The sequence below is a fragment of the Lytechinus variegatus genome, chromosome 5 (genome assembly GCF_018143015.1).
Source record: "Lytechinus variegatus isolate NC3 chromosome 5, Lvar_3.0, whole genome shotgun sequence".
In the NCBI taxonomy this organism is placed as follows: domain Eukaryota; kingdom Metazoa; phylum Echinodermata; class Echinoidea; order Temnopleuroida; family Toxopneustidae; genus Lytechinus; species Lytechinus variegatus.
The window spans coordinates 13,443,346-13,459,614 of NC_054744.1; the positions used below are offsets into that span (position 1 = coordinate 13,443,346).

The following is a 16,269-nucleotide window of genomic DNA, read 5'->3' on the forward strand; positions in this document are numbered from 1 at the left end:
CTATACTTTTTCTTCTACATTTATTGTGTCTGAAATTTAATGATGGATATTCCACATATATTAGGATGGGGGCGTTACAGCAGCATACAAACCTGTTATCCTCATCCACGTTTACATAATTGCAGAAAGTTAATAATTCATTTTGCTTGTTTATGTAAATTTTTCAATATTGTCATGATATATTGTACTTTTCATCTTGCTGTATAATTATTGTTAAAGCCATTGGAAACCAAATTTATTTGTATGTTTACATTGACCAATAAAAGATTCTTGAATCTTCTCCGTCCCCATCATTTCAGGTCACAGGTCCCCGATGTTCATAATTAAGTTCTTTTTCCATTTTATTTTGTGATATGTAGTTCACCATACCGCCATCTGCTGCTGGATGAATTTGTTATTTTGACGATGACATCAAAAGAAAGGCAAAAAGTTGTTTATTTGACGAGAATAGAGCAATTTTCAGCTTGTCATAGATTACACAGGTAAGGCAATTCAACTGAGAATAATAAACGTAGAGGCAAGAAATGTATCCTGACCATCGGATTAATTCAGACAGGCGGGCTCCGGCCCGAACCCCACGACACGGCCACGCTAAGTCACGGGGCGAGACGGGCAGGCTGGGTCCTAATATTCCGCTGGCGTTCCGTGGTGTTACTGTTGCCTGTTGCTGTTGGTCTATCTTTAATATTTACTGCATTTTACGTGTGAAGGTGTGTTGTTTTCAAAAGTGTTAGATGTGAGAATAGTGACCATATTAAGCGTCACAAACCCACACAAAAAAGTGCTACTTTATCTAGATCTAGTCTTGCATGAGGATGATGTCTTAAAAAAAATTGACAATTGTGGTAGACCTACTTTTCTTCTTCATCATTAGACAGGAATAACCATCGTTTCTGGGGATTTATTGAACAATTTCCGACATTTTACTGTAATCCCCATTCACCGATGGTAGGGACAGTGATTTTCCGTTTCAAAAAATTGCCTTTTCCGTTTCAGAAAATCTCAAATTCCGTTTCAGCACGTCAGAAAACGGAAATTCCGTTTCCCCATAGACTTTGTACACACGGAAAAGTGACAATTCCGTTTCCACATTGAATAGCAAAATTACACGTACACTCGCACTAGTCCAACTTTGTATCTGCTACTGTACCAACAACACAATAGAATCCGTTCTAATCGGATCTATGCGGGTGTAAATAATATTTTTACAAAGACATTTAGCATGCATACATCCTCACCTCTCACATCATTAGCATTATTTCACGGTGAAATGATTTTTCATCGATAATTTGGGGTTTTTTGACATCGTTATCATCAGTCAACGGCTTTTGCCGATCCGCCATCTTGGATTTTAAGACCACGATATCGTGCTGTTACATCTTCAAACGTAGAGGGCAGCAACACACGACCGTTCATAGTTGGAACGATCTTTGGTACAGTGCAGTGAAGCCCAACCCGGCCGGCAGGCCGGGTACGGGCGTGGGGTACTGTACAATCGAGTGTGCTGATGTCGGGTGCAGTCATGATTTGTGAATTGTCATGATTGTAGCGAAGTGAGATCGTGTTTTCTGGGGTTTTGTGGCCATTTAATATTCTCATTTTGTTGTGATTTTGGAGTAATTTCTGTTGCTATTCTGTGTATTTTGAGGGAAAATGCGTTTTCCGTGATTTTCCGTTTGAAATGCCACTTTCTGTTTCAAAAAGCATTTTCCGTGAATTCCGTCCGTTTTCCGCGATCGCGGAAAATCACTGTCCCTACGATGGTAAAGTGTCCGTGTGGGCTCGCATTTGTTATAACACCCACACTTATGTCAATCCAGAGTCCAAACTTTGGTGTAATATTACACATCGAAGTTACACAGTCTAAGGAAAACTACAAACTAAAAATATGTAATTATTCAATTTTAAAATACTTTAAACGATATAGATGAAAATGCATGAAAAATATACTTTACCGATGTTTAGTTGGGTAGAACACAGCAAAATCGATCAAAACGGCAGCCAAAGTATGAAATATTTACAAACGAACGGAGAGGGCGTCAACAATTTATGAATGTGATATCGATATTGCATTCCACCAGCACACTTCCAAGGCAATATATGAATACAATAATACGATACACTACACAAAGACAAATGATACTAGTTATAATCGTGATATATCGAGACATTTATTAAGTTAATAACGATAATGACGTCATTCAAGATGGCAACTTGCAAGAAAAACCTTCAGGTCAGGTGAAAATGTCGTAGATGACAGATTTCTCAATCATCCAGTGGATTGTTTTTCTATAACCCCGGTCCAAGGTACATGTATGCAATTACTTAAGTTATTTATATTTCCCTGATAATGGAAACCATGAAACTGTAAATTTCGCTAAAAAAAAAAAGTTTTAAATCGCGATCTATAAAACGCTAGTTCACTATACGTTGTCTGTAGCCACGGGCCCCTAAGCTCTTCAGTCTATGTATGGTGAGTGGAGCCAACGTAGTTCAGCGGAACAACCAAAATACAGAGACTGAAGCTTTTGGTCTACTTCATCATTGGACTCGGAGTCTTGAATCCCCTCCCATATATGCATAAGAGAGACTTGTAAACACAGATGGATTTCCCTAGGAAATCCAAATACATGTATAACCTCACTATAATTATTTTTTTTGTCTGAAGCAGCTGATGGATATTCAATTCATAGATATACAGAGATCTGTATATTCCATTTTTAAAAATACAGTTTTAGTTCAAAAGTTGCATCTTCATTAATCTTCATTTTATTCACGTCTAGCTCTCACTGTCATTTTGATATGTATGTAAAATCACATATTTTCATGTTTGTCTCTGACAACGTTAGTTGGTCTGTCTGACTGATGGTAAGAAAATTTGATAACTATCAAATTCATTGTAATGAATGATAACCCAAAAAAGTATTTCATAATGTTGCTTGCTGTATGCAAATTTGAAACTTATAGCGTTTATGTCTACATGTTTTTTATGCTTATTTTATAAATTATGTTTCACTGGGCACTAAACCTCACAATTGGGTTTAAAGGGGAGGTTCGCCCTGACAAAAGGTTTGTTGTGGGGATGGCGGAGGGAATAGTGAGGGGTATTGCCTGGGGTTTGGGAAAAAAATCATCAAATAATTAAAAAGTTATTAGAATTTCAAATATTTCGTTTGTGACGTCATGTGCGAGCAGCATTCCTACATAGCGAATGGTAAAAAATCAATGAAATGTCATTTTCTCAAAAAATTGAAAATGGTTTTCACTGTAACTTTTGTATATCAATAGACAAATCGTTTCACACCAGATCATGAAAAGAAAACAAAATTAAGTCATCAGGAATCATACAAAATTTGAAATTCATACATTTTATATTACATAACACATGGGGCAGCTGCTCGTTTATGACGTCACAAATCCAGAGTTTTGAACTCTAATAAATTTCTTACTCTGTAATGGATTTTCCTCAGACCTTCGCCAGTATTTTTTTATTGTTTTTTCTGCTATTTTTGCAGCAGGGTTTTCTTCGGGGTATGCTTTCCCTTTAACACTCTTCAATTTAATCTTTATATAAGATTGAATAATAAACTCGTCTCTCAATAACCATGAAAAAATGGTCAAGAGAATAATGGATGTGTTTAGTACTGTTGATATTCAGCTTTACTTTTCATAGTTCCTCCCTTTATTCTAAATAGAAATAACTTGCATGTCAATTGACATGAATATGCCTGGTTTTTCATCTGCACAATTGCTTTTCCTTATAGGGCAATTTTCTTGCTCAAAAAAAATGTGCATGCCCTACAGTTGGGTCGTATTGACATCGCTTGTTAAAGCATCTCTTAACCTGATTGCCCATCTCATCACATACACTGTGACCCCCCCTTTTTGTTTTGTACTTCTCATGCACTGCATACCTTTAAACATCCAACATCACATAAATTGATGCAATATTATCGTGTGTAAACATGCCAAGTTGAAATAAAGTATACCATCTATTATGTACTTCATTATGCATACATTTGAGTGTTTGTATTTTTTTATGTGATCCGACTATCTCATTCCTTTGATGAGATTTGGGGGGGGGGGCAATTCATAATTTAGATGTGAACGCTAAACCTTGGATGGTATGGGTTTCGCTCAGTTCTGGTTGGGCGTTGCCCCCATGCGTTTTCCTGCATGTGATGAATTGGTAATTATACATGTTTGCATGCCTTTACCCTGTTCATATTCAAATTTTCGGTTTCTCTTTTAAAAAAAACAAAACATGTATGTATATATAGTAATGTGAATGTCTTTTCTGGGCGAAATAGCGTAGGTCGCTTTGGTTGGGCGTTGCACCTAAACCATGTTTAATGCTTTGTTATACGTTTGTCGGAAATGCTCAATGTTTTCATAGTATATTTTCGACCCAGTAAACAAACACCCATGTACACTAAATTGCAAGACATAGGAATGTATTTTCGACTGCATGCCATTACCTTGTTCATTTTCTCAAATACAATGATGACATTCTCAGGGCTCCATTAAAGATAATTATAGCTCAGTTTTAAAAACGTGACTCTGTTTGGGAATCGTTGGGTTTTGGTTGGACGATGCTTTATAATGCTTTAATTGCATGCTTTCGGATTTTTTTTTGTTAAGCAATTTCCCGCGCGTTTAAAGTATTTTAAGCGCCATCGCCAAATTATACATAAGATTGATCTATTCGAATGACTCTACATTGTCTTTTATTCAAAGTGACAATTACCGCTTCTTCTAAAACATGTTTTGAAGGATGTTATATTGCGAACACCAGTCCTAATCTTGACTGGTATGGTCATTTCTCGGTTTGGTTGAGCGATAATATATTTTAATTGCATGTTTTGGGCTGTTTCAACGAATGTATGGAGGTAATTGTTTATGTACACCTGAATCCAGTTGGTATGGGCATTGCTCGGTTTTGGTGACTATATTCAGGTAGTCAACCAAGGCCGAGCAATGTCCTTAGGAATATAATGTTCCTTTCATCAATCTCGCGCTTTATCGCATGTTTTGGGGAAATGCTTTTGTGTTTCACAATTTCCCGCGTGTTTTCAGGCATTCTCCCTTTGGATATAATTGCAACTTACGAATTGTTTCGCTTGCATGCATTTACCCTGTTCATAACAACCACATTCTTAAGCAGTGCATTATAATTGGGGGTAATTAAAGTTTGAATGTAAAAGGCAGTATCGGTTGGTTTTGGGCGCCGCTCGGTTTTGGATGAGCGCCTCAAAATGTTATCCAGTGCTTTATGTTATAATGTATTTTTTCTTGAAATGACTTTTCAACGATTTCCCGCGCGTGTTTTGATAAAATGTCATTATTGATGTACCATCGCCTATTTATCGATATACATTGCCTTGTTTGCATGCCTTTGTTGTTCACACTTATAAAATGGCAACAATGATCACTTTCTCTAAGCATGCATTTGGCCAGAACTCCAGATCCCAATTGTTATGGGTAGTGAAAATTGCATGCTTGGTTCTGGTCAAGCGATCGTTGCATAATTTTGTTTGTAAGCTTTTACCACATTCATTTACAAAAAAGAACAACAATGCCATTCCTAATAAGCATGAAAGTACCTTGTTCATATGTGAATACCAGACCCTGGTTAGTATGGGTATTCCTCGACTTTTTTATCTCCGTTTTTTTTTTGTTGTTTGTTATTCATTGTTCAATACTTTGATGCATGTTTCTAATCGTACATTTGTTACACGCCTTTTTCCCGATTATGTCATAATAATGCATTCTCTAAACATACTTTGACTCAATTGAGATTGCTTTATTCAAATGTGAATGTTCGACCCTGACCGGTTTAAGTATAGCTTGTCTTTGGCTAAGCGACGCTCTTGTATTTTTCATTGCTTTCATGGAAGCTTTTAAAATGCTCATTGCCAATTTTCTCTTGTGTTTTCATGAATTTTAAAATTTAGACTGGGTGATTGGTATTGATTGGCCTGGTATAGCGTACTCTCCTTTGTTATGTATTTATTGCTCTGGTGTATATTTTTTTTTCATAGAAAATTGCCTGTTTGCATGTCTTTACCAAAATTAGCAACAGCAACAATTTTATCTATTTTCAATTGTACGTGGCAAAAATTATTGTCGCCTCTTTTCATGTCCACAATATGGATTTTGCTTATATTGATATGCTTAATCTTGTTATTTGCCAACCTGTATGGGGTTATCGTTATTTTTCATCATTTGCATTTCTTATATTGATTTTTTTCTTTGGGCATCTCTCCAGTAATTATCAATGATGTATGTTTACCATCTTTGCTCTCTGACGCGTTTGTCCGCTCTGCCTACGAAGATTTCTGCTAAATGCTGCCCTCTCTCGAACTTTTATGAATTCGTTATTTGTTTTTATGTGTTCGTGTTTCTATGTATCTCTGTTACTTATTTGTTCCCACACAGGACCTTTTATTTTAATTACTCTTCTTTTACCAACTCAATGCCGAAAGTAGTAGTGAATGTTGAGACACTAACTGTACTTCCGTGAATACTTTAACTGATATGCCGTTTTATTCCTTGAGTAATGATGACCTCTCCATTAATTTGAATACACATAATTCAAATGGCAACCCTCAGGCTAATTTGGCGTACAACCACTTTGTAGCAAACAACATCAATGCATCATCAGAACTTCTAGATTTTCACACTGATCATGACTTAATTCGCAATCCTTCATCAGAATACATCACTGAACTTCAATTCAAAAACACTAGTAAACAATTCTCCAAAGATATTTTTTCTTTATTACATTTAAACATAAGAAGCATAAATAAACATTTCGAAGAGTTCCAACTGCTTTTAGACAATAATTCATCTAGACATTCGTTTTCCATTATTGGACTTACAGAAACTTGGTTAACTGATGAATCCAATATTCCATTTGCATTAGATCAATATGATTTCGTTTTTAATAACAGGAAAGATAGACATGGCGGTGGTGTTGCGTTATATGTTTCCCACAATTATGAATACAAAATTCATGACGAAATCACTACTATGAATGAATATGTAGAGTCACTTTTTATCGAAATCAATGTCCTAAATTCCAAAAATATAATTGTAGGTGTTATATATAGACCACCAAATTCCAACCACAATGATTTTTTACTTTATCTTTCTAACTTAGTTAGAAATCCATTGTTGGTGAACAAAGATGTTTTTATATTAGGAGATTTTAATATCGATATATTGAAGCATGACAGCAACAATACTGCCCATGAATTTCTTGAAACATTTTTGACTTCTTCATATTTGCCATTAATATCAAAACCCACTCGCATTGCAGATCGCTCTGCAACCCTCATTGATAACATATTTTGTAACATCATGCCGTCTCCTGATTCTGAAATAATACTATCCGATCTGACAGATCATTTTCCCATTATGTCACATTTTCCCCTTAAAAATTCGTGTATTAATCCTTCCAAGCCATCAAGGCGGAGACCTACTCCCGAGAATCTTGCAAGATTGGGTGTTTCGTTAGAATCTGTTGACTGGTCGCCTATTTATAACAATAACGATGTAAACACATGCTTCAATAACTTTCTTAATATTTTTAACAGTGAATTAGACAAGCATATTCCAAAAGTAAAAGATAAACAAACTAACTACAAAAAATCACCGAGACTTCCTTGGATATCCAAAGCACTTTTGCGTTCAATCAACAGAAAAAACAGTTTATATTATAATTCCAAACTTAAAGGTACTCTTCAGGCAAAAACTAAATACACCACATATAAGAATACTTTAACTAAAACAATACGTTTGGCAAAGAAAAGATATTTTACTGATCAAATAATTCTGTATAAACACGACATTCAAAACACATGGAAAGTTCTTAAACAAGCCATGAATTTATCCAGTAACAAGTCCGATATAACTGAAATTAGGTCTAACGGTGATATTATTGGTGATCCTGAAAATATAGCTAATATTTTTAATGACTATTTTTCATCTATAGGAACTAACCTAGCTCGAGACATCTCCCCTTCAACAAAACACTTTCATGATTACCTAGGTACACCTAATTCTAGTTCAATATTTTTCACTCCCGTAGTCAAAAAAGATATTACTGACGTTGTATCTAATTTGAATAATAAAAAAAGTCCTGGTTATGATGATGTCAATAACTTTATTTTAAAAGGTATAATATCTGAAATTATCGATCCTTTGACATATATTTTTAACCTTTCTCTAACCTCCGGTCAAGTCCCTGATCGCATGAAAATTGCCAAGGTCATTCCATTGTACAAAAAGGGTGACAAGTTAAGTGTCAGTAATTATCGCCCAATTTCTTTATTATCATCCTTGTCAAAAATTTTAGAAAAAGTGGTTTATAGCAAAACAATTGATTTTTTTAAATCTCACAATATTTTTTCTAACTTTCAGTTTGGATTTAGAGAAAAACACAACACAGAACATGCACTATTGAATTTCGTTGATAAAGTGGCCCACGCTTTTGATAATTGCTCACATTTAGTCGGCATTTTTCTGGACTTCTCCAAGGCCTTCGACACCATTAACCATGATATCTTATTACATAAACTTTCTCATTATGGCGTGCGCGGGAAGGCCTTGGAGTGGTTCAGAAGCTACTTGTCCGACAGACGTCAATTTGTATCTTTGAATGGTCATGCATCCAACATGCAATACATTAATTGTGGAGTCCCGCAAGGCAGTCTGTTAGGCCCTTTATTATTTATCATTTATATTAATGACTTTTGTAAATCATCTGATATCCTTTCGTTCATTCTTTTTGCAGACGATTCTAATATATTTTATTCCCATAAAAATCCATATACCTTAGTAAATACTGTTAATAATGAACTTTTAAAAGTCACACAATGGATAAGATCCAACAAATTGTCTCTTAATCTACTTAAAACTAAATATATGCTATTTAGCAATTCCATTGATACACTTCCCATGGACATTGTTTTAGATGACACTAATTTAGAAAGTGTCACATTCATTAAATTTCTCGGTGTTACCGTTGATAATAAGCTTTCCTGGAAATACCACATAGATTGTATATGTAAGATTATTTCGCGAAATATTGGCATTATCAATAAACTAAAATATCATTTTTCGTCGTCATCACTTTTAATGCTATATTCTTCCCTGATCTTGCCTTACTTGAATTATGGGATACTTGCCTGGGGCAGCACCCACCAAACCATTTTAGATAGACTGTTATTACTGCAAAAGAAGTCCCTTCGTGTTATTCATAATTCAGCTTTTTGTTCACACACTGACCCACTATTTTTTGATAGCAAATTGCTGAAGATAAGCGACCTATACTTATTTCATTTAGGACAATTTATGTTTAAATTTGACAAAAACACACTTCCACGTGTATTTGATTCTATGTTTCCTCTTAATCGGTCTTTTCATAATTACCCTACTAGGCAATCTAACGAATTTCATTTACCCCGTTTTAGAACTTTATTGGCAAAGAGTACATTTATGTTCGATGGTCCTAGATTTTGGAACTCCCTCGACATTAACATAAAAAACAGCCCTTCCATACATTCTTTTAAAAGAAAACTGAAAAACTTCTTACTTCAATCCTACCGAGGTCTTCATTACTAATTCCCGCTTGTTATCATCTCCTCTCAGACTTCAAGTTATGTTTTTGTCTTTATCATTTTGTTTTATCCTCTCTTTTCGGTCGTAATTTGTCCTGATTCTATTTTACGTTTATTCTACTTTTGTCGTCCTGTTTTGTTTTTTCTTTTTTATTTTTATTATTTCTTCGTTTTGTCTTGTTCTGTGAGTTATCCTGTTCTTTTTCATCTATTCTGTAAATCTTCGTAGGCAAATAGCAACCATTGCGTCTCTCTCTCTCTCTCTCCTCTATTCTCTTCCTTTAGGGGGGTTCACATTATACAAGCGATGCTTTTGAGTGAATCCCCCATTTCCACAGATACTTTTCTTTCCAAAGTATTATAATTTTTTTCTATAAAATATTTTGTATTTTTTTTATATGTTATTATCATTAATGTATTGTAAATATTTGTTAAAATGTATGAAAATGATTTGTATATTTGCTATTTCTGTTGGAAATAAAATCTGAATCTGAATCTGAAATCTGAAAAAACAGATCACCGTCTTCATTTGATTTTTTTTTTTAATTTATTTTTCTCTCATCATACTTTCATCTTTTCTCATATTTTTAAAGCAAACTCCCATCATTTGTTGTTTTAGAGATAATCATACACACAATGAAAAGTGTGTAAAATTGTGCCGTGTAGGCCTAACGTTAGTTACCGTGAAAATGTCCAATGGTGATGGCTTGCACAATGCTTAACTACAGTGTCCATGGGGAAAAGTGTGAGCTGCCTCACCCTATTTAATTATAGTTTTGATTTCAAACAGACAGTGTCTGGTGTATGGTCATGTTTCTAATGCAGCTTGAAGATATTAATAAGCTATCCAATCACATTTGTGTGTTGATGTCTACCCCCCCTGTGGTGCTTATGGGATAGTCTACTTTAGTCTATGGAGGGAGGGATGCCATGAAGCTAGACAAGATTGCAGCAGAGCATATCCTGACCAAAATAATTTTTCAGTCTAGGTGTAATCAAACGTGGATGTTAAATTAGAAATTGGTCATGTACTAAAGTTTCGCTTAATTTTACAAAAGATATACATCCTGGTTGGTATGCAAATGAGGAACCGATTATGGCAGTATTTGTTTTGTTTTCATTAAATGTATTTAATAAAATCAATTTTGCTCATTATGTATAGGCAGTTTGATAACTTTGCTTCTTCTCTGAAAATGTGGAATCCCTATAGACGAACCTATTGTAATTCAATGAAAAGTTTCTGTAATTTTGGTCAAATCTGTATAAAATGACATGTGTTCGAAAAATTCAAACAATGATTTTTATATCGACTTATTTGCATAGTTCTGTTTTAGTGCTTTGTTTTGTAAAAATAACAAAAAGATGTGATTAAATCTAACTGGACTGGATTGATCACTGACACCATTTGTTTCTTCCCTATTTTTAACAGTTCAGAGCTAAGTGATGATGAAAACTTCAAACTGTACAGTAAATGTAACAACCCTAATGGCCATGGTCACAATTACAAAGGTTAGTATGAAGGCTTTCTTTATCTTATCTTTTCTTGTGGAGCGTTGTGGCCCAGTGGATTAGTCTTCGGACTTTGAAACAGAGGGTCGTGGGTAAGTTAGTCGTGGGTTCGAATCCCAGCCATGGCATAATTTCCTTCAGCAAGAAACTGATCCACAATGTGCTGCACTCAACCCAGATGAGGTAAATGGCTACCGGTAGGAAGTAATTCCTTAAAAAGCTGTGTGCGCTATGAACGCCTAGCTTAGCTGGGTAATATAGGAGTGCCTTGAGCACCTAACAAGGTGGATATGTGCGCAATATAAATACCCTATATAATTATTATTAAAATTTACAATATATAGTTACAATTACAAGTACTCTAGAGGGCGCTGCTTTGTGGCGTCTTCGAACTCTTTTTTACTTGCACTGATTTTTATTTGTTTCCTACGTTTATTTCTTTGTATTCTTGGATTGTTTTGGCATTTTCTGTTTCTGATGTATTTATTTGTGACTGATATTCTTTTACTATGCACTTTTTTGCTATGGTACTGTGACATGAGTCTGGTAACAGTTTTGCGTTTTTTATCAAATTACATGACAATAAAAGAGAATTGAATTGAACCATTTTATTTGTTTTGTCATATATCTTAAAAAAGTAGTGACACAATTTTGAATTGCCATGCAGTTGTAGTTTTGGGTAACTAGACAAAATACAAATTGTATTCAGAAGAGAGGATCAGAAAACATTTTTGCCCACATGGACTGTAATACAAACTGTACTCAAATTATCACAAGATATGACTTGGCTTAAAACAGTCTTGACTGTCATATTATCTTCTTTTTTTCCTTATAGTTGAGCTGACATTGCGAGGAAAGGTATGTTTTGAAATCTAATGTTATGTTTGACTAATCTGACTAAATCTTATCTCTTATGAAAAGAACCAAAGCAATGTATTTACATATTTGAAAAGAGAAGAGATAATCCGTATTGATATTGATCACACTTTTGATTCACAAAATATTGACTTATACTGTAAATTTAGAAATTGCATAGCATGGATCTGGATACAGGGGTATAGAGGTTTCCAACATATGTCAATATGAAAAGTGAAAATATCAATATTTGTTTTTCTAGTTCATTTTATTCAGAATTTAAATTTGAATAAACCTGTGACTGAAATTGAAACCGGTGATGAGTATGACATAAATTATATAGTTGATTTGATATTTTGGCCTTGTGCTTCTATTGAGCACTGGTTTATTACTTTATGAGAACATTTTCTCAACCTATTAAATTCCCCCCCCCTCCAGGTTGACCCAGTGACTGGCATGGTTATGAACATCTCAGATCTCAAGATTTACATGAAGGTAAGGGCTACCTAAAATTATGAATATAAAATAGTGAGGTTTAGGAGAATGCCTGATTCTCATGGCTTACATTGGGTCCAAGGTCAGTGGATTTCCTGATGGCTGGCTTCGGTCAATACTCACATCATTGGCCTGGGAGATTTTTACCCTTCCCGTTTCCCATCTATTCTGTAAAATAGAAATATGTCCATTGAGTGGAAACCTGTAAGGTATCAAAATTTAAGGCCTGTATGTTGGTTCGAAGGTCATTGAGCATGCCAAAGGTCATTAAAGGTTGAATTCTTAATCTAAATATTGGCCTGCCCGCAAGTTTCTACAGATATCTGTGAATTTGTAACCGTTCGTCTGCTGCCGCAACTTGAATTGTAGAAATAAATAGGTACATAGGTATTGTTTGGGGTTGATTATCATGTAAATGACGTAAGTAAAATTTTAAATGAGGTCAAGTTTGACTTGCCACTCTGACTCACCTGAATAAGTGCATGGAAACATGGAGAGATTATTAACCAACTTCAATCAAGGTACTTTATAAATTTTTCACAGATGAAGTATGAGATGCATTTTTATCCCTGTCCACAGAATGGCTTCCTTGATTTGCTCGATCACAAGAATCTCGATAAGGATGTAAGCTACTTTGGGTCAACTGTTAGCACAGTGGAGAACATTGCTATCTTTATCTGGGACAGAATGGCAGAGTGTCTTCCAGATCCATCACTTCTCTATGAGGTCAAAGTTCATGAAACTGATAAGAATATAGCCGTCTATAGAGGAGAATGAGACTAGGATTGCAGCTAACAAAACCAAGTATTAAAGCTTTAAAACAAGAAGAACAGAAGAACATGACCACGGACAAGACCCCCCCCCCCATGGGTCACGATTTTGTGAAAATGGTAGGGATCTTCATCTGGGACAGAATTTTGGAATGTCAGCCAGATGCTGTAATCATCTGAGGTCAAAGTTCACAACATCGTGGTTTATTTGATTTGGAATCACCTTGAAATCTGCAGAAGAGAAAGAGGACAATGATGTTATCGCATTAATTGTTACGTCTGGAAAGGCTGAAGGAAAACCCAAGAATTTTGACTCAAAACATGGACTATGGTGCATGCGATGAATGGCATTTGGTAGGGTCCATGGTTGATTGCATATGAAATGTGTGCCTGCCTCCATCAGCCCTCCCCCTTCCGATAATGCAACTGGGTCAAACTGCCAGGTTATATTTAAGAAGGGCTTTTGAAATTTTGGAAACTTTGTTCAGATATTGTCACACTTGACTCGGGTGATGGGTATGAACATGTGTTTATCATTTCACTGGTCAAAATAATAGTTTTAAATGTTTACATGTACTATGATCATGGAAGACAGGAGTGAGACCCATTGCATCAATATTTATTTGTTACTATAATTTTTTTAATTTTTCGTTAAAAGAAAATGATAAATGATTCTTATTTGTATCTTTTAGAGCAGGGTTGTACCAACCACACTTTTTGAATACATTCCAATATTATATAATAAATGTGCTAACTCATACAGTATTTGTATTTAGTGGAGCGAGAGTCTTAAGATCTGACAAAGGTTTTGCGGTTCGACCAATGGCATAGTGAATACAGTGGATTTTTATTAGTTGGATATTATAAAATGAGTTTCTTCTTCATTAGGGGCCTGTTTCATAAAACTTGTTATGATAACAAATTTGCAATAACAGTTAAAAGCTACTGAAATCCTTCAATCTGATTGGAAGATAGTATTGGTTTTAGAAATTGTACATCTGTTATGTCTTATGAAACAGGACCTAGAACATGCTAGTGCCACTGTGAGCATTATTCTCTTGCTATACTGCTAATTGTTAATTTATTACAAGCTCATTTTATATTTTGATCGGGCTTGTGTTTCAAAACAAAATTGAAAGAGATAAAATGTCAATTTGAATCAAATTATCATGTTCAAAAGTGATATCATAAAAAAATTCAGTTGAATGCCAAAGATTTAATTCATAATAATCTTGCCTCATAATTAAGTAATTGTACTAACAGTACTATTGTAAGAAAAAATCAAATAAATCAACTTGATGTTGCAATTAAGAGTTTGTGGCCAATTATTTCATATTTAGGCTTTTAAAGAATCATGGAATATATGGAAATCATGGTCAAGGGATCTTAATTAAACATAAATGCCAGTTGTAGAAATAACCTTAAAACAAATTCAAACAGAATCCAATAAAATGACCATCCAGATGTTTTTATGTCTGAATAAAAAAATACATATAAAATGATTTTAGTGGAATGGTATAATTATTTGAAATCAGGCAAATGAACATAGCTTTCCAGTCAAGTGTAGGGTCTTTTGCCAATCAATAATAACACTCTCTGAGAAATCTTCATTTCAAACATTTTTTATGTTAGATTCCATGATTTCACAAAGTTAGGTTGTATAAGTTATTTATATTATATGTTTATTTATGTTTTTAATGCTCCATGCAGTTGAAAGCACATTCCATATAATGGACTACAGTGAAATACAGACTTATTTTCAGGTCTTTGATAATGTTGACAACTGACAATTAGTCTTGATTGTATTTTGAAAGACTCTCGTAAATCGTTGCTGCAACTACCTTTGTTTAGCTTTGATATTGGCTCATTGTAAAAGAAATCTGCTGGCTTTGCTCTATGGTGTTTACAACTAGTCATATTGTTTCCAGTAAACTTTTTATTAACTTATTTCTCTCTTGTGTAATAATTTGCATTCATTACTATTTACATTTTTGTACCACTGATTTATTTCTCTGTTACACCTGCAACAGAGAATCGTAATCATCTAAAGACTGTCTGCTTCACCATTTTTTTTATATTCTGTTTTTTATTAAATGGTATTCATTTAATTCAAATAGTAGAATAGATAGTATTTATATTTTAAGGTAATGGTGAGTTTTTGTCTCACCTGCATAGCAGAGTGAGACTATAGGCGAAGCTTTTCCGACAGCGACGGCGGCGTCAACATCAAATCTTAACCTGAGGTTAAGTTTTTGAAATTACATCATAACTTAGAATGTATATGGGCCCAGTTCATGAAACTTGGCCATAAGGTTAATCAAGTATTACTGAAGGTCCTATTAGAGTCTCATGTCACATAACCAAGGTGAAAGGTCATTTAGGGTCAATGAACTCAGACCATGTTGGGGGAATCATCAAAATCTTAACCTGAGGTTAAGTTTTTGAAATGTCATCATAACTTAGAAAATATATGGACCTTGTTCATTAAACTTGGTCATAAGGTTAATCAAGTATCACCAAACATCCTGCATGAGTTTCACGTCACATGACCAAGGTCAAAGGTCATTTAGGGTCAATGAACTTTGGCCGATTTGGGGGTATCTGTTGAATTACAATCAAAACTTTAAAAGTTTTTGGATCTCATTCATGAAACTTGGACATAATAGTAATCAAGTATCACTGAACATCCTGTGCAAGTTTCAGGTCACATGATCAAGGTCAAAGGTCATTTAGGGTCAATGAACTTTGGCTGAATTGGGGGTATTTGTTGAATTACCATCATAACTTTGCAAGTTTATTGATCTGACTTTTGAAACTTGGACATAAGAGTAATCAAGTATCACTGAATATCCTGTGCAAGTTTCAGGTCACATGATCAAGGTCAAAGGTCATGTGAGATCAATGAACTTTGGCCGCATTAGGGGTATTTGTTGAATTACCATCCTATCTCTGTAAGTGTATTGGTCTAATTCATAAAATGTGGAAATAAGAGTAACCAAGTATCTCTGAACATCTTG

General features: G+C 34.7%; 1 protein-coding gene across 1 annotated transcript; it reads left to right on the plus strand.

The window, feature by feature from the left end:
* Nucleotides 1-339: 339 nt before the first annotated feature.
* On the plus strand, nucleotides 340-15,452 carry LOC121415386 (6-pyruvoyl tetrahydrobiopterin synthase-like). The gene is made up of 5 exons (XM_041608586.1): nucleotides 340-482; nucleotides 11,053-11,132; nucleotides 11,968-11,990; nucleotides 12,426-12,482; nucleotides 13,062-15,452. Exons 1-5 carry the CDS (start codon nucleotides 406-408, stop codon nucleotides 13,257-13,259), a joined length of 435 nt encoding a protein of 144 aa, XP_041464520.1. The 5' UTR covers nucleotides 340-405; the 3' UTR covers nucleotides 13,260-15,452.
* The last annotated feature ends 817 nt before the right edge of the window (nucleotides 15,453-16,269 follow it).